At 48.5% G+C, this 17,674-nt stretch overlaps 1 protein-coding gene across 2 annotated transcripts in view; it reads right to left on the bottom strand.

The window, feature by feature from the left end:
• Nucleotides 1–17,674, bottom strand: part of CTPS1 (CTP synthase 1) — a 30,603-nt gene that overhangs the window by 6,550 nt on the left and 6,379 nt on the right. For both annotated transcript variants that reach the window (XM_032877437.1, XM_032877438.1), the window contains 9 exons: nucleotides 15,439–15,539; nucleotides 14,601–14,717; nucleotides 12,144–12,227; nucleotides 11,247–11,327; nucleotides 6,887–7,038; nucleotides 5,480–5,612; nucleotides 2,498–2,586; nucleotides 1,664–1,758; nucleotides 916–978 (listed from right to left, as the gene is read on the bottom strand). In XM_032877437.1, coding sequence (XP_032733328.1) covers nucleotides 916–978; nucleotides 1,664–1,758; nucleotides 2,498–2,586; nucleotides 5,480–5,612; nucleotides 6,887–7,038; nucleotides 11,247–11,327; nucleotides 12,144–12,227; nucleotides 14,601–14,717; nucleotides 15,439–15,539 — 915 coding nt within the window. The remainder of the gene's footprint in view (nucleotides 1–915; nucleotides 979–1,663; nucleotides 1,759–2,497; nucleotides 2,587–5,479; nucleotides 5,613–6,886; nucleotides 7,039–11,246; nucleotides 11,328–12,143; nucleotides 12,228–14,600; nucleotides 14,718–15,438; nucleotides 15,540–17,674) is intronic.

Raw genomic sequence — 17,674 nt, 5'->3', positions numbered from 1 at the left:
TCCCAGGGAGCCTAGCCCCCGCCGTCGCACTGTGCGCTCCCCTCTCCCACCAGCTGCGCAGGCCTCGGGACACGAGCAAGCTTGTTAAGTGTCCGCACACTGGGCCTGTCATTCTGGGAGGTTGCCCTGCTGTGAGACGCCTCGGCTGAAGTAGTGAATGATGAGCCTTGCTCCAGGGAGAGAACCATCTCGATGTCCCCGCTGGGCGGAGCTGAACACACAGCAGGGAGATCTGATACACCACAGGGAGCAGAAAGACAGCCAACCGGGTCTACTCGCCCCACAGCACTCTGAGACATGGTAAAACCCTGCTGGGAGCCATGGAGTGTCCAGGTAGTCTGGACAGTTAGCGAGGCATGGAGAATTTCCTACTGGCCATGCACTGCACTGGGACTATTTACAAGCATAATTTCATTTGACTCTCACAACCAGGAGAAGCAAGTACCATCATCACCCCATTTTACAGAAGAAACAGAAGCCCAGAAAGGCTAAGTAACTTATCTAAAATCACCCACAATGAGAGAAGGTCAGAAGTTAAGCCCAGGTCTGACCGGCTCCAGGGCCCAAGCTCATAGTAACTGCACAGCCTCAGGCCAGAGTTTCCTTGCTCAGCACCAGCTCAGGGATGGTGGCTAGGGGGATGGGAGTGCGGGCATCTCTGAAGCTGGAGATGCGGGGACAGAGACCCAGGATGCCTGGCCAGCTGTGACTTCTTATTCCTGCTATCAGCACGGCTCGGAGGAGCTGTGCTTTCCCTTCCTGCACATGGCACTTCCCCCTACTGTGCCCCACGAGGTACCGGGAAGCCAGGCCTGGCTTTCTCTGGGGCCCCCTATCACCCAGGGGGCGCCAGGCTCCACGCCCTGCAGAAACACTTCAGCAAGAATTGTAACAAGGTTTGTAACGAACACTTACCTTGCCAGCCCAGCACATTTCTTGAAAACTCAACCACTGCCAACTGCATTCCTAAGCACACACCTTGCAGGTGGAAGGGAAAACACAAAGGAAGCTCTACTGAAAAAGCAGCTTCTATATTTCCCACCAGCCTGCCCTGACTCCGTGTCCCGTTTGCCCACAGAACGACAATCACAAACTCTTACTTTCCCTTCTACCAACAAGCACCCCCGCTGTGTTTTATCTGTTATCAGCTTTCAAAAAGTGGGTCTAAGCTTTCAAAAAGTCCTCATATGAAGGGTCCAAGTTTTGGAAGCTACTCAATTTTAGAAAAACGCAGTAGCGTATTCATATTTAAAAATTCAAGTTTTCCTATCCTCTCTCATTAAGTTCCCATTTGATCACAGATGATCAAGCTGAAAATTACTAAAATTTGCAGCTCTGGGAAGCATCCAAAATCACGAGCCAATGTGAAGTGAGGGTGGGAAACTCAGCGTCAGGTGTCCTGCCGACCAGCTGGGTCCGCAAAAGGACCAAATTTCCTGACTGCTTTTCATTCTCCCCAAATTCCATGGCATCTACATGCGGATGTATAAGCTCTTAAACTTTTCACACTAAGAAAGTCTGCATTTCTCCCAAACAGAAGCAAAACGACATCTACTTGAGCTGCTACCTAGAAAGACAGCATCTGTGCTTGGTTCCAGTGACCTCCCTGTTTTACTCGCAGGCTCCCATGCAGCCCTTTTTCTTGCTCTTTCCTACTTCTTACCCAAAAAAGGCTTCTTCTGTTTCCGAGCCCAGGCGATGGCTTGGATTTTTCCTTCTGTCCCCCGAACACCAAATCCCCCTGGAACCAGCACTCCACTGTACAAGAGAACACAGCACATGGGGATTGGCCCTTCCCACCAGCCCAAGACAGTGATGCCACAAAGTCACTCCCCCTATATTTGGCTACTGGGGCTATGACGGTGACTTGGGAGACTGCCGGTGAGCTGTCTGTAAACACTATGGGCTCAGAAAATGTGCACTAAATGCTTACAAGGGGAAAAAAAAAAAAAGATGGCACACATGGGTTCTTCATCATTTTTAACATATGTTAACATAAATGCAACTTCTTACTTCTTGGCTTAAAGAGCTCCCTGGCGTGGGCAGGGAGTCTCTCCCTGTCAGCTCAGAGTGTCTGCCGAGCGGGGGCCTCGGTCATGGCTGTAGGGTTCTAGAACATCCCACTGCTCCAGGGAGCTGGAGTTTCCTGCTGATTGTTTACTATTATAAAGAACAGCTGCCAAAAACCCACAGAGAGACTCTGCGGACGGGTCCTCATCAAACGTTCCGGAAGAGAATCTTTAAATAAGCCTCATCCGTCGACGCAGGCAGGCAGCAAACGTCCGTGAAATCAGAACGTGTTTTCTTTAGATTCAACTATATTGATAAGCTGTATTTTTGTAAGGCTTAAATCTTACAGACTGTAGCCTTTCAACAATTAAAAGATCTTTAAAAAGCAGATTGCCAGCTACAAGCCCGAGAGCACAGGGCTCTGCTCAGTAAAGCCTCCTCCCACCACCGAAACCCCCGGAAACCCAAGGCCGAGGGCCCTACTCACTGCGCGCTACACAGCTTCTGCCAGGCTTCGTGGTAGCGCACAGGCTCCTCCTGCAACGTGCTCGGCTCCAAGTCCGTGGAATCTATGTACTGGGGACAATTCGGGGTGTGGGGGAGACAAGAAGCAGTCCATGACTCCGGAGCCGCATTCTTTCTAATTCCTAAATGATACTATCAATGCCCCATCTTTCTTCACTTAAAAGTTTTAGGGGCTCAGATGGTTAAGTGTCTGCCTTTGGCTCAGGTCATGATCCCAGGGTCCTGGGATCGAGTCCCAAGTCTGGCTCCCTGCTCAGGGGGGAGACTGCTTCTGCCTCTGCCCTTCCTCCCCACTGCTCGTGAGCACACGCATGCACTGGCTCTCTCAGATAAATAAAATCTTTAAAAAAAATAAAGCTTCAAAATTATAATCTTCATGTATTTAAACCCAATAATTTTAAAATAAACTTTAAATTCTTTCTTATAGGGATGGCTGGGTGGCTCAGTCAGTCTGCTGCCTTTGGCTCAGGTCAGGATCCCAGGGTCCTGGGATCGAGTCCCACATCGGGCACTTGCTCAGCAGGGAGCCTGCTTCTCCCTCTGCCTCTGCCTGCTTGTGCGCGCGCAAGCAAATAAATAAATTAAATAAATAAATAAATAAAATCTTTAAAAGTAAGTAAGTAAATAAATAAAGAAATTCTTTCTTATATTTTAAAATACAAATGTTCCCTTCAAAAATCATTGGCCTCCCCAATATGGCTCTCCACTAGCTCTACCCTCAGCCTGCTGGAGTCCAAAGTGTTCTCTCTGGGGCCCCTGGGTGGTTCAGCTGGTTAAGTGTCTGCCTTTGGCTCAGGTCATGATCCCAGGGTCCTGGGATTGAGCCCCGAATCGGGTTCCCTCATGAGCAGGGAGCCTGCTTCACCCTCTGCCTGTCTGTGCTCACTCTCCCCCATCTCTCTGACAAATAAATAAAATCTTTAAAACTAAAATATAATGAAAAAAAAAAAGAAAAAAGAAAATAATAAAGTGTTCCCTCTGCTCAGAATGCATTTTCCTCCAGCCTGTCTGCCACTAAGACTGCTTTCCATCTTCACCTCTTTACTGCAGAGTAACTTACATGCAATAAAACCCAAGCATTTTAAGCGTACACAGATGAGTTTTGTCAAACATACACACAAAGGTGTGACCACCACCTCAATCAAAAATAAGGAAAATGACTGTCATCCTAATAAAGTCCCTCTGCCCTCCCACCCCCGCAAACAACCTCCTCTCGGCCTCCTGCCCTGGACACCCAGGCTCTGCTTTCTATCACCACAGATGCCCCTTTTAGAACTTGACAGAAATAAACACACAACACGCAGCTTCCGTGTCTGGCTTTTTTGGCTCGGGATGTTTCTGGGATTTATCCCCGCTGCTGTGCGTGTCACGGGTTTATTCCTTTTCGCCCCTGAGCCGTTGCCCACCGAGGAAATACAGTACAACGTGTACACGAACTCGTGCTGGACATGTGGATTGGTTCCAGATTTTGGTTATTAAGTATCAGTCCTCTTGTATAAAAATATCTCTTGGGGACCTATGTTTTCAGTAGGTATCAGGGAGCAGAAGTGCTGGGTCACGGAGTAAGTGTATGTTTCCCTTCGTAGGAAAGTGCCAGGCTGTGTTCTCACCAGTCGTGCCACTTCCCCAGCCCACCAGCAAGGCGCGGGGCTCCCCATCCTCTCCAGCATGCTTGGCCTCTCCGGCAGGTGTCCGGTCACAGTGGTTTAATGTGCATGTATTTCCCTGACAAATGAAGCTGCTGCCCTTGTCTGCCTTTCCACATACATCAGGGGCAGCTTCTACGGAAGTGTCCACTCAGATCTTCTGCCCCCATTCTTATTTGTTTGTCTTTTTCCTACTGTTTCCTGCCCAGGACCCTGCGAAGGCTTCCCTGAACCTCAGGGGAAGACCCAGCTGTGTGGCCCAGGTGACGGGATTCATGACCTCACAGGCCTGTCTCCAGACATCCTCCAATTCACACTTTCCCATCCACTGAGTTCCCAACTATTCCCCGTCTCCACGCCCTGGGATACACTCTACCTTCTGTCCGAATGCCCTTCCCTTCTGCCTCCCCCATCTTCCCAAACTCTGCCAGAGACCCTCTTGGAGGAAGTCTGCCCTCCTCACACGTCTACCCAGATAGGCTCCCCCACCCTTTCTGTGTGCTCCCCTCACACCTTCAAGACCCCACAGACTCATTCACCTCTCGGCCCCCACCACCCACCATGAAAGGCACAGACTACGTCCACGTGGAGACGACAGATGAAGGAGCCAAAGAATGAGCAAAAGTCAGGGAGGTGTAATAAGATCCCATAATTCTTAAAATGTATACAGTAGTCCTTCTGTAGGAAAGTGTTCCCCAGCACAAAGCCAACTAAATTACCACGCTGAGAAACACCTGGAGGAGGAGAAGGCCACTGATGCCAGCAGTGAGGACGGCCAGAATCTGAGCCCTGAACCTCAAGGTTCCAGGCACCCACTCCACCAGCTCGGCTTCTGCGCGTCCTGTCACAGAGCGGAACACAATCAGGACCGCTCACGGGTGCCGCACACGCTCCAGGCACTGGCCGGGCAACCAGACACACATTTCAGAGAAACCTCCCCGCTCTCGGAGGTGGGTATTAGCCCTCCCACCTCCCAGACAAGGTAAGAGAACAGCAGTGTGCCTCTGGTCCACCAGGGCTCCCCCATTCCCCTGGCACAATTGTACTTGGCCACCTGCTACTCAGAATCAACCATCTGCACTTCCGCAAGCACTACCCTGACTACCTCTCCCCTTCACTGTCTCCTGAAAATGCCCTACTGCTCTCTCGCTAAGCCAAAAGCCAACCATGAATCCTTTCTAATCCAAAAAAGAAATTCCAAGTTCCAAGAACATATGGCAGATATGCCTACGCCATCTATGAGACCCCAGAAGCCCTCCCTGTCCAGGCCTTGCTATACCCGTGCTGCCCCTCCTTACCTTGATTTCTAACTTGTGGTTGATGGCCAGCGCAGAATGCTCCAGGGCTTTAATGACGGAGGCGTACGAGTCTGAGAACTTGGTGTATTTGCCTACAAGGGCAATAGAGCAGGTCTCCAGCAAGCGATCGTATCTATCACACAAAGGCCAGGAGACACCAAATTATTTAGAACGTAAATACCACCATGAGATCAAAACTGCTTTCTAAAAAGAAAACCTCTCTGGGAAGCATACAATGGGAGCGGGTATGATCTGAGTTCTCCGTACACAACAGTAAAGAGGAAGCAACTTTCAAATCCATGTGGCAGGCTTTGTAAAGAAAGTAGGATTTTAGAACCTGGCATGAAGAGATGGCTTCCAAATCCCACACAAATTCTTTCTTAAAAATTAAAATCCCAGGGATGCCTGGGTGACTCAGTGCGTTAAAGCCTCTGCCTTCGGCTCAGGTCATGATCTCAGGGTCCTGGGATTGAGCCCCTCATCGGGCTCTCTGCTCAGCAGGGAGCCTGCTTCCTCCTTTCTCTCTGCCTGCCTCTCTGCCTGCTTGTGATCTCTATCTGTCAAATAAATAAATAAAATCTTTAAGGAAAAAAAAAATTAAAATCCCAAAGAGCTAAAAAAAAAAATTAACAGACAATTCTTAGGAGTTAATGCAATGAAGGGAATAGTCAAACTATAGGACATTAACACAATGGTCTATATTCGCCAAAAACCTTCATCATAAAGTATAATTAGTAACATGTTTGTAATATCGTACGAAAACGGGATCCTCGAGCTGTTTAACATTTGCATGGCTGCCTACGGATATACGTGGAAATGCACAAAGACTGGAAGGGCCAACGGCAAAAGGAAAATGCCCCTCACAGAGCAAGGCAGGAGTGCCCCCCGCCCCGCAGAGCCAGCGCCGAGGCTGCGGAAACACCTCTGAAGTGAGGCGAGAGCATCACTGAAGTGTCTGGAGGAATGGGGACCATTCTCAAAGCGAGCAGCTTCGGAAGCAGCAGTAACACAAAACCGGACACCCTGCTCATCCTCTTCTGGGTGGTAAGTGGCCCATTCCCAACAGCTCAGCTATCTGGGGGTGGGGCGGGAACCTCAGGAGTGCCGGGCCACGGTCAGCCAGCAGGCCAGGCCTTGGGGACAAGGGCTCACCCACAGCCACTAGACGCCCGTTAACATGGATTTCCTGGTGGAGGGGACACGAGGCCACAGGTGTGTGATCTGAGCTCAGCCCTGCTAGGACTTCCTCAGTCCTGATGCAACAAGCTGAGGGCTAAAAGCCTGTCCCTGCCTCTCTTACCACCGAGTCCTTACCTAGCGTGAGCCGACAGTGTGAGCAAATTCCCTGAAACCCTCCCGAGAAGAGAAATAAGGCCCGGACTCCCAGCTCCTTATCATGAGGCAAACCTGTCTGCCATCTCTTTCCACTTCATCAGCATTTTTCGTGGCTGCCTCTCGATTGGAAGGTCAAGTCTCCGGAGAAAATAGTCTACGACCCCCTGCTCCTCTAGCAACAAGGGGACTCGGTAGATGGAGGAGACATCATGGACACAGATCACCTGTGTAAAAACAGGCAAAGGTTATTTAATAAAAACAAACAAAAACGAACTGGGCTGGCAGCCTCCTACTGGCTCTATCACCTCAGAAAATAACTTCTACATCTGAAAATGGCAAGGGCAATTTTCTAGAAAAATATACATTACGAAAACTGACTCATGAACAGAATAAAAAATTAGAGGCTAATCTCTTATGAACATGACTGCAAAAATCCTTTAAAAAAAGAAAAAAAAATCAGGAGTGCCTAGGTGACTGAGTCGGTTAAGCATCGACTCTTGATTTCAGCTCAGGTCATGATCTCAGGGTCACGGGACTGATCCCCACATCGGGCTCTGCACTCGCACTCAGCACGGAGTCACCTAGAGAGTCACTCTCTAAAATAAATAAATAAAATCTTAAAAAAAAAAAAAATCACAAACCAAACCACAAATGTAGTTTAAAAAAAGAAAAAACTTCACGTCCAAGTAGGATTTGTCCCAAGGATAGTGGCTGTCGAACTTGGCTGTACACTGGAGTCACTTGGGTAAGCTTTTAAAAATTCACAAGCTCATACCGTACCCACCACCACACAGACTAGAACCTCTGGGGGTGGCAAGCAAGGATGTCATTTTTCAGGCTGAGTCCAAAAACCATGGCGTTAAGATATATAACAGTGGAATTCACTACATGAACAGACAAAAAAAGGAAAAAAAAGTCACCTCAGTGGATGAAGCTAATAAAAATTCAAAACCAACCCACAGTAAAAATGCTTGGTGAATTAGGACTATTAGGGAAAATGTGAAAAACATAAAGAAGAAAAAATAAAATCCCACAGCAAACATCATTTGGTTCTCAATATGTAATATTAACATTTAATCTTTAAAGTCTGAAACAAGGCAAAACTGGCCACTATTGTACATTCTATTCAGTGATGTATTAGAAATATTACCCATTACAATTAAATAAGAAACATAGAAATGGAAAATAAAAAGCAACTGCCCAGAACTACATTTAGTATTATTTCTCATCCACAAAAACCCCTAGAATTTACATGTAAACAAACAGAACTAGCAGAATTTCAGTGAGCCTGCCAGGCTTGAGATCAATGAGCAGAGGTCAGCAGGGTTCCTATACATGGTCATCTCTAATTAGGAAAATTAATTTTTTTTTTAAGCAGGCTCCACACCCAACATGGAGCCCAACATGGGGCTTGAACTCACAACCCTGAGATCAAGACCTGAGCTGAGATCAAGATTCGGGCACTCAACCGACTGAGCCACCCTGGGGCTCCTAGGAAATGTAGTTTTTAAATTTTTCCCATTCATATAGCTACAAATATTACGAATACCTATAAATAAATCTAGAAAAAAAACTTTACAAATAAAGAAATCTTAAAAAAGCAACTTTAGGGCGGGTGGGTGGCTCAGTGGGTTAAAGCCTCTGCCTTCGGCTCAGGTCATGGTCCCAGGGTCCTGGGATCGAGGCCCGCATCAGGCTCTCTGCTCAGTGGGGAGCCTGCTTCCTCCTCTCTCTCTGACTGCCTCTCTGCCTACTTGTGATCTCTCTCTCTGTCAAATAAATAAATAAAATCTTTAAAAATAAAAAAAAAAGCAACTTAATGAGAAAATACCATAGATTACTGTTGAAGGATGGTCTTTCCAAGGAAAGAAGCTGGGACAACTGGCTATCTATCCACAGGCAAAAAGACGAATTTCAATTTTACTAGAAAGTTGCTATACATAAAAGGGAACTCACAATGGATCCCAGGCCTGAATATAAGACCTAGAATTATAAAACTTCTAGAAGAAAACATGCAATCTTTTTGTTAAGTGGAGTTCTCGGGCAGAATACCAAAAGCACAACCAATACAGAGAGAAATGGATACACGGGAGTTTATCAGAATGTAAAAGCTTTTGTGCTCCGAAAGATACCACTAAAAAGGTAAGACAAGCCACAGACTTGGAGAAAAATGTGCAAATCACAGATCTGAAAGGACTATTCTTCAGAAAATACAGAGAATTCCTATAACTCAGTAAGATAAGCAACTCAATTTAAAAATAGGCGAAAAATTTGAAATGCGAATTTAAATCTAGAAACACTTGTCACGTTCTTAATAGTATTTTTTAATAACCTATTCTTTTTGTTTTTTACGATTTTTTATTTATTTCTTTGACAGAGAGAGACACAGCGAGAGAGGGAACACAAGCAGGGGGTAGTGGGAGAGGGAGAAGCAGGCTTCCTGCTGAGCAGAGAACCCAATGTGGGGCTTGATCCCAGGATCCTGGGATTATGACCTGAGCCGAAGGCAGACGCTTAACAACTGAGCCACCCAGATGCCCCTTAATAACGTATTCTATCATGGAACCTTCACTTGCTGGGATAGAAATACCTCAAATAAATGAAATGCATAAATAAGAAGGCTGCTCATAACAACGTAGTTATTCTGACACTCTATACAGATAGTTCCTGACTTTGAGTGGTTTGATTTGATACTCTGCTTTAGGGTGGTGTGAAAACAACACACATTCAGTAGAAAGGATACTCTGCATTTTGAACTGTGGTCCCCAGGCTAGCAACTGGCCATACGCTCTCTCGTGTTGTGGGGCCATAGCAGCGGGCCACAGCAGCAAGCCACAGCCTCCAGTCAGCCCCATGGTCACGGGGTAAACAACCGATAGCTTACAATGGTTCTGTACCCACAACCACTGTTCCCCACTTTCGGTACAGTGTTCGATGAATTACACGAGATAGTCAATACTTTACTGTAAAACAGGCTTTGTGTTATGTGATTCTGCCCACCTGTAGGCTACATTTAAAGTAGGCTAGGTGTGTTAACACATTTTCGACTTAGGGTATTTTCTTTTTTTTTTTTTCTTTTAAAGATTTTATTCATTTATTTATGTGACAGAGAGAGAGAGATCATAAGTAGGTAGAGAGGCAGGCAGAGGGAGGAGGAAGCAGACTCCCCGCTGAGCAGAGAGCCTGATGTGGGGCTTGGTCCCAGAACCCTAAGATCATGACCCCAGCCGAAGGCAGAGGCTTAAGCCCACTGAGTCACCCTGGCACTCCGACTTAGGTATTTTCAGCTTACAACAGGTTGTCTAGGATTAGCCCATCGTTAAGTCAAGGGAGATCTGTATCTAGTAGGAAGCAGAATTCCTGACACGGAGCTCCCAGCTTGGGAAGCAATGGGAACACTGATCTCGGGCCCCAGGCCACGCTCACAGCCGGACTCCTGAGTGCCCACGGAGATGGGGGGTCAGAGGCTGCCCTGCTCTCTTCACTTCAACGCCAGTGACTTTGACTGTTTGACCCTCACTGCCATACCCCCTGTAGTCCTGCTAACGAACTGCTCTTTTTCCAGCGCTGCTGCTTCCTTCTCTCCCCCTAGGCCAGCCGGGCCCTCCTGCTTCACCTCTTGACCCTCAGTAACCCAGCAGCAAAGCAAACCACTCACAACCTCAACACAAATTCCTGGACCTCAACTTCCCCACTCCCGCCCTTTAGGCGCTCTGACCGCAGCCACAGCCTCAACTTACCCGCACCAGGCCTTCCCTACCATGCCCCACCCTGGACCTATGACAGGTCCCAAAAGTCTGAATTTCCTATTTAAGAGGTATCCTCCATAAGCACATGTAACGAAAAAGACTAAATCAGGATTAAAGCCTCCGCCACCTTAGATACCAGGCGCTAGTAATTTAAAGCTAGTTGAAGTGGTTCCTGCCTTCAAGAAGCCGAGTCTATGAGTAGAGACAAACACTGACGGATGGACGGACGGACACACACACACATACACACTCTCTCTCTCTCTCTCATTCTCTCTCTCTCCCCAAGGGGCAGCAGAACATGTCTCACCATGTGAGACACACAGGTTGCCCAAGAAGTGTCAACCTTGAGGCCTGAGGGGGAAGCAGCTTGACAGGTAGAGCTTCTCAGGCAATATTGGGTCCCGGGGGAGCCCTGGAGGGTGAAAATGAATAGGAGACGGCGGGGCCAGCGGGGAGGACGAGGCCATGCAGCCTGGCTGGAGCCAAGGGTACAAGGAGTGGGGAGAGAAGAGGCCAAAGAGGTCAAGTACGTCCAGAAAACCAGAGCCAACAGCATCGGTTCCAGCCAACAGACTCCTGTCTTGAACTGTGAAACAAGCAGCAAGCCTCACGAAAGCGGCGGCGACCCCTCAGGATAACTAGAACCAAAACCCGACCGACGCGGAGATGGAATTTCGACTCACTTGTTCAGGTTCAACGTGGCAGAACATTGAGATTTTCTCTTTCACTGACGTGTCCAGAGGATTTGAGCACCTGCACACAACCTAGCAGGAAACAAAGAACGGCGTTGAGACAGAAGAGGAAGAGGGATGACGGAGCTGGGGTACTTTCCTGACTGACATGAAAACAGACATCACCTCGTGAAGCCGCATGAAAACGTGAACTCCAGCCCAGTGCAGGCCAACATGAAAATAGGACCTGTTTTCAAAACTGAATTCCTAAAGTCCCGCTCTGGAGAAACGGGAGAGGGGGGCAGTGCAGATGAACATGCCGAGGGTGAACTTCGGGAACCCAGTGGGTTTTCCTCAGGTGGAGTCTTGGGTAAGAGGGAGGGGACACTGAATGATGGGCGCAGAGGAGAGACAAGGCACAGCCTCACACAGGCCCGTGAGGAAATCTTTGTAAAAGGCAACCCCCGCTCAAAGCACTCACCGTTTCCCCACCAGCATCGAAAAGCAAGCCAACAAAGCAAAGGTCTTATCTGCTGCGGAGCTGAGATTTTCTCTCTTTTTTTTAACTGAACTACAGCTGACAGACGATGTTACGTGGGTTTCAGGAGCACAACGTAGCGACGGGACTCCGGGACTCTATGCCCTACGCTGTGCTCACCACGAGGGCAGCCGTCCGCGCCTCTCACCCCCGGGGCCTTATTCTCTCCCTGACCTGAAGTCTGCGGCTCCCATTCTGCACCCCCCACCTCCTCCCCTTGGGCAACCACCAGTTTGTTTTCTCTCTTTGTGGATCTGTTTCCGCTTTTTGTCTTTCCGATTCCATATAAGTGGAGTCCCATGGTACGTGGAGGAGAGATTTTAATTAGATATCCAAGATCGCGCTGAAACCAGGGAATCATAAAACCTTACCAGATCTGGAGAAAGCCCGAGGCCTCTGAGCTCCCGAACGCTATTCTGGGTGGGCTTAGTCTTCTGTTCCCCTGTTGAACTTGGCTATTTTACAAAAGGGGAAAAAAAGTTCATTTCTCTAGGATAAAGAATTTTCAGGCATGACTTTTCTCTGAATCCCTTGTGTGGATCAGTGTCTAATTTAGTTTTAATTTTTTTCAAAGGCCCATGTGTATGTATTTTCCACAGGGTCTGTCCTAACAGCGGTATCGGCACCCAGACTCCTCCCCTTCCCCAAACCCCAGGGGCAGCCACTCTCCCATGATCCTTCTGGTACGATTCATGCTGCTTCTTGACATGTGGCCTGAGACATTTCCTACTGATTCCCCCGTTAGACGGAGGGAACTATAGTTAGAAAGCTACGACACATGCTCCTGTCCTGTGCCTACAGCCCATCTCATGATACCCCTCAACAGTTGTGTGTGTTTGAGTACTTAAATCCTGCCATCATAAACCATGCACCACACTTTTCCTTTCTGTCCAAATTTGGTTTGTTTTCCTTGGTGGGTGTTTGTTTTGTTTTCTTGGCATGCTGAGTTTCCTAAGTACTAAATTAACCCTATCTCCCTCTCACACTTCACAGATTTGCTGGGTACAGTATTCTAGGCTGGAAAGCACTTTTCCCTGACCACTTGTAAAGAAACAGCTTCCCTGTCTTCCAACTTCTAGTATTGCTACTAAGAAAGTGTAAAACCTTACAAATTCTTGGTTTTTCTCTTTACAGCCTTTTAGAGTGTCTGCCCCATAATTAGGAAATTTCAGTGATGTGCCTTTTTGGGGGTCATGTCCCCTTCAGTATGCTGAGCATTTGGTGGGTCCTTTCAATCTAGAAACTAATGTCCTGAAGTCTCCTTGAATTATTTAGATCAAAGGATCGGAAAACTTTTCCTGTAAAAGGCCAGGTAATAAGTACTTTAGGTTTTATGGGCCATACAGTCACAAGGACTTGAACTCTGCTGTTTCCCTACAGAAGCCTGCACAGACAACACATACAGAGGTGAGCACAGCTGTATTTCCAAAAGAGCTTTCCCGGAGAAAACGGGGTACAATGACTTGGCCTGTGGGCATAGTTTGCTGATCCCTGGTTCCGATGACACATCCCTCGCCATTTCTCTATTATTTTCTGGAAACCCTAACCCTGTCCTCTCCTTCTCTTACCCCTGCTCTCCTATTTCCTCTCTCTTGATCTTCTTATGTATTTCCTGCAATAGTTCCTCTACCTTCTTTCTCTCAAGTTTTTCATTCCTGCTATCTCATTTTTAATGGAAATTAATATCCCATTTTTTAAATTTTCTGTTCTCTGAATGCTCCTTCCTTAGGGTATCCAATTCTTGTTTCACAGATGCAGCTGATCTCCCCTTTGACTCTCTGAGGACAGAAGTGACAGGCTGTTCTAGTTCTGAAGTTTCTTGCTTCCTCCAGATCCCAAACTTCTTCTAAGTTCCCCTACGTCCCGCTGTTTTGATTTCCTGCACATCTAGGTGCTTTCTCCAAATGTCTGGTGATCTCTGGCCATGGGCTGACATTTCAAAGCCAACTGGAAGTTCTGAGTGAATAGGGCCTGTTCCCCTGGGACCCTCACTGTTTCACTGGGGAGCCGCTGAGGGTAGTGTGTTTTCTCCTGGGCTATTCATACACCCCATCATGAACCTCACATGCACAGTTCAAGCCTGGCTGTGATGATTCTGGGAACTGAGTGGCAGAAGAAGGCAGGGTGTCCCAACAGCATCCAAGTGCACTTACCCCCGTGATTTTACTTCCGTATTACCGCTCTGAACTACTGCTACTATCTGCTCATCTAGAATCCCTCTCTGGAGAAAAAGCTTCAGCCTTCTGCCAAGGTGGGAAAGGGACTGGCACCCAAAAGTGCACACATTAGGGAAGGAGATGATGGTTTCTAGCTGCTTCTCAAATGGCAGTTACCATGAGGTGCCCCCAGCTGCCAATGCATCTGGTGCGGCCCCTTCCTGAGCCTCTAAAGAGGGTTGTGCAGGGCAAACACCGCTGCTTCTCCGCCGGCCCTGCTGCAGGCTCACAAGTCTGCTCTCTCACTTCCTACACGGCACCTGCTTTCTGGCTTCCTACGTTTCGTTCCCATTGGCCCTTTCACATTACCTATGTGACTGTTTCTCTTAAAAAAAAAAAAAAAAAAAAAGTCTATTACTCTAATTGTAGCAGGGTTTCACCATGTAGTAGAGACAAACGGACATTTTCAATCCATCATCTTCAAATGCACCTTCCCTGGCTAGCTTCTAAATATTTTCCAACTGATCTTTTCAAATAGTACAATTATAATCATTTTAAACTCACAAAGATCTTTATTCCCTGCACCTCACATATCTAAAACACATAAGGGATGAAAACCATCCTCTTCTCTTTCTTCTCCATCCCCCACAAAGTAAAACTTGAGTGCCTTACCTGAGGAACAAGACTGACATGAATATTACAAAAGTTCTCTCTCTTGACCTTGAACTGGAACTGACGGAAGGCCTCAATAAAGGGCATGCTTTCTATATCTCCCACTGTTCCACCAAGCTACAAGAACAAAGTTATTATAGAAGTCAAGCACTAAATTCTCCTCTTGTGGTTTAGTTTTCTAACAACCACACCTCATCATCTCAGCCCGGTGACCAGAAACAGCATAATGTGGACTCTCTGAGCCCGGCTAATGTCCCTTAGCCGTAACCGACATTCCCTTATGCTGCAAAGTTACTTTTCTGGACAGGCTCTCCATTCCCCCAAGGTTATAGATCTGGCCAAGAAAAAGATCAGGTGAAAGATACACTAGAAATTGTATTTGTACAATGTCAGGAAGCAAAGAAACCTAAATCTTATCTACTTAGTTAGCCGTAAATAACTTTTGTATGAAAAGGTATCAGTTATAAAGAAACTGCTAGAATTTCTGAGTCCCCTATTTCTGCAGGAACACAGACCCAGCAGCTAGGACCAGCAGAACATGAACGTTCCCACCAGAGGAGAACGGAAGGTCAGCGACGTTCTCAAGGGACAGAGGAGAACGTGTCCTGCCGCCATTACTGGCACAGTCCACGGTGAGTGAATGTACACATGCTGAAGAGGAGAATCACTCAACGGAGGACTGCTTTGGATGGTGGGTGTTCCCATGACCGGTACTGTGCCCACACCCGCCCCACCATGGGGAGGAGGCTTGGGCCTCACGGGGCATGGTCTTAGCAGGTGCTGCTGGCTAAGTAAGGAGGTAAGTGTGTACTCTCGGTGAGAAAAGACTCGTACGAACCTCAATAACACACACTTGAGGTTCCAGGCCATCTTCATCCACAGGTATCAGCGCCTGTCTCATGACCCACTCCTGGATTGCATCTGTGATGTGAGGGACAACTGGAAAAGAGAAAAGAAATACATACCTTACCCTTTTCTGTCAGCCCTGCTGGAGGCAGACATGCTTACTATGACAATTAAGTGCTGTAGTCTTTGCCTGGAGTAGTGATGGGGTCATAAATGTATTGTTGAGATCACTCCTTTTTAAATTTATTTATTTATTTGAGAGAGGCGGGGGGGGAAGGAACAGAGGGAGAGGGAGAAACAGGCTCCCGGCTAAGCAGGGAGCCCGATGTGGGACTCGATCCCAGGACCCTGAGATCATGACCTGAGCCAAAGGCAGACGTTTTAACTGACTGAGCCACCCAGGTGACCCCGTTGAGACCACTTTTAAACGGCATTTAATAATCTCTGGGCTCACACTTCCTGTGGCCTCCCCTCCAGGTTTCCAGGTTGTGGCTGGACGCACACGAGGGTAAGGCCAAGAGTGTGTCCGGAACCCACATCAGAGCCCTTGCATCCCATGCAGAGATGACCCCGGCTGCCCCCCACGCATCAGATCCCGCGGCCACCTGCACCGCTAACTGCTGAAGGCAGCCACTTCACATTGGGTGCTTTCCAGGCCCCTGTTCCGGTATGTTCCAGTTCATGAAAGATGAACAATCCACGGGTAAGAGAGAGTAAGGGAGGGCAGGGTGGTGAGGGGACAGCATCCGGGGCCAGAACGTCTGGATTCAAGCCTGAGTTCCACCACTCATCAGGTACGGATCCTTGAGTGAATTACTTAACTATTCTTAAGCTCAATTTCCCTATGCGCTCAGTGGAGACGACAGCTTCTACTGCCTCAAGCTGTGGGGATCTCCTGCGACACCACTGGGAAAATGCTAAGCAGCGAGCCTCACAGGCCAGTCCTCCAGAAAGCCAGCCACCGCACCGCGTGTTAAAATCCTACTTGTAGGACTCAGGAGGCGAGCTCCTGGGGGGGCAGGGATTACTGTTCAACTCGCTCCCAATTTAACCAGCAGTGCCTCAGGCACAAGGATATTCATTATTCCACACTGTGCAGCCAACAGGACCTTTTAAAAATGCAAAACAGAGCTCCCCTGCTGCCATGTTTTAAACTCTTCAATGGCTTCCCACGGCTCTGAGTAAAATCCGAACTCCGGGGCCACCGCCCAGAAGGCCCTGTGTCACCTGGCTGCAAGCTACCTCCCCCCCACTCCACACATTGCCCTGGTCACCGCGCCCGACACCCTCTGCTCCCTGAGGACCCGGAGGGACCACCCACAGCCCGGGCCTCTGTGTGGCCTTGCCCCCTCCTTCCCAGGCCCCCCGCCAGCCTCCCAGCACAAACACCGCCTCCTGGAGACTCCCCCTAACCACCTGTCCAAACAGGCTGCCCCACGCTCTCCTATTTACTTCCTTCACAGCGCTCATCAGACGTCTTGCTTCAGCTGTTTGTTTGCGTGTCTCCCACACGGTAGCCTCCATAGGGTCAGAAGACTCGCTGGTCTTGCTCATCACGTAGCCCCAGCGCCAGGGAGGGTGTGATGGCTGCTGAGTATTCGAGAAACACGGGACGGCTGAAGGCATACACAGATGACTGCACTGGAGGCCTAGACCAACAGACTGTGATCAAGTCTGATTCCTAACTGATCCCCTTCCTTTGTGTCAGGAACTCAGAGAGACTTTCTCGCCCTCCCGACAACCAGGAAAGGCAGGAAGTTATCTCCATTTGACAAAAAAGGGAACCAGATCCCAAAGAGGTTCAGTAATCTGTGTTCACAAAGCTGTAAGTGGCAGGGCTACGCTCTAAACGACCCCGTGCGTGGACAGCCCCAGACGAGAGCTGACTGTCGGCAAGACCCTCGGCTCTCAGTTCAGCAAAGTCCTAAGCCAAGAGTGGCAAGTTTCTCAAATGCATGCGGTGGGGAACCTCCAGGGCAGCAAAGAGACACAACTGAAGCTGGCTGGGGAAGGCGCAGGAGGATGGGAGCCCCACGTCTCCAGCTCCCCTGGCCCATGGGTGCCCTTGACCAGCCAGCAGGCGGCACAGGGGACCTTCTCTTCCTGCTCCCACTGAAGTTAACCCCAGATGCACGACAGACACACAACACGGGGCTCGCTGCCCTGACCTGGCTGCCTTCATCAATCCACATTCATCCCTGCAGAAGGACAAGAGCCCTCTGGACTCA

The sequence above is a fragment of the Lontra canadensis genome, unplaced genomic scaffold, assembly GCF_010015895.1.
Source record: "Lontra canadensis isolate GAN:19392208 unplaced genomic scaffold, GSC_riverotter_1.0 scaffold60, whole genome shotgun sequence".
Taxonomy (NCBI): domain Eukaryota; kingdom Metazoa; phylum Chordata; class Mammalia; order Carnivora; family Mustelidae; genus Lontra; species Lontra canadensis.
The sequence above is the reverse complement of the archived record's forward strand: the minus strand, read 5'-3'. Positions and strand labels throughout refer to the sequence as shown.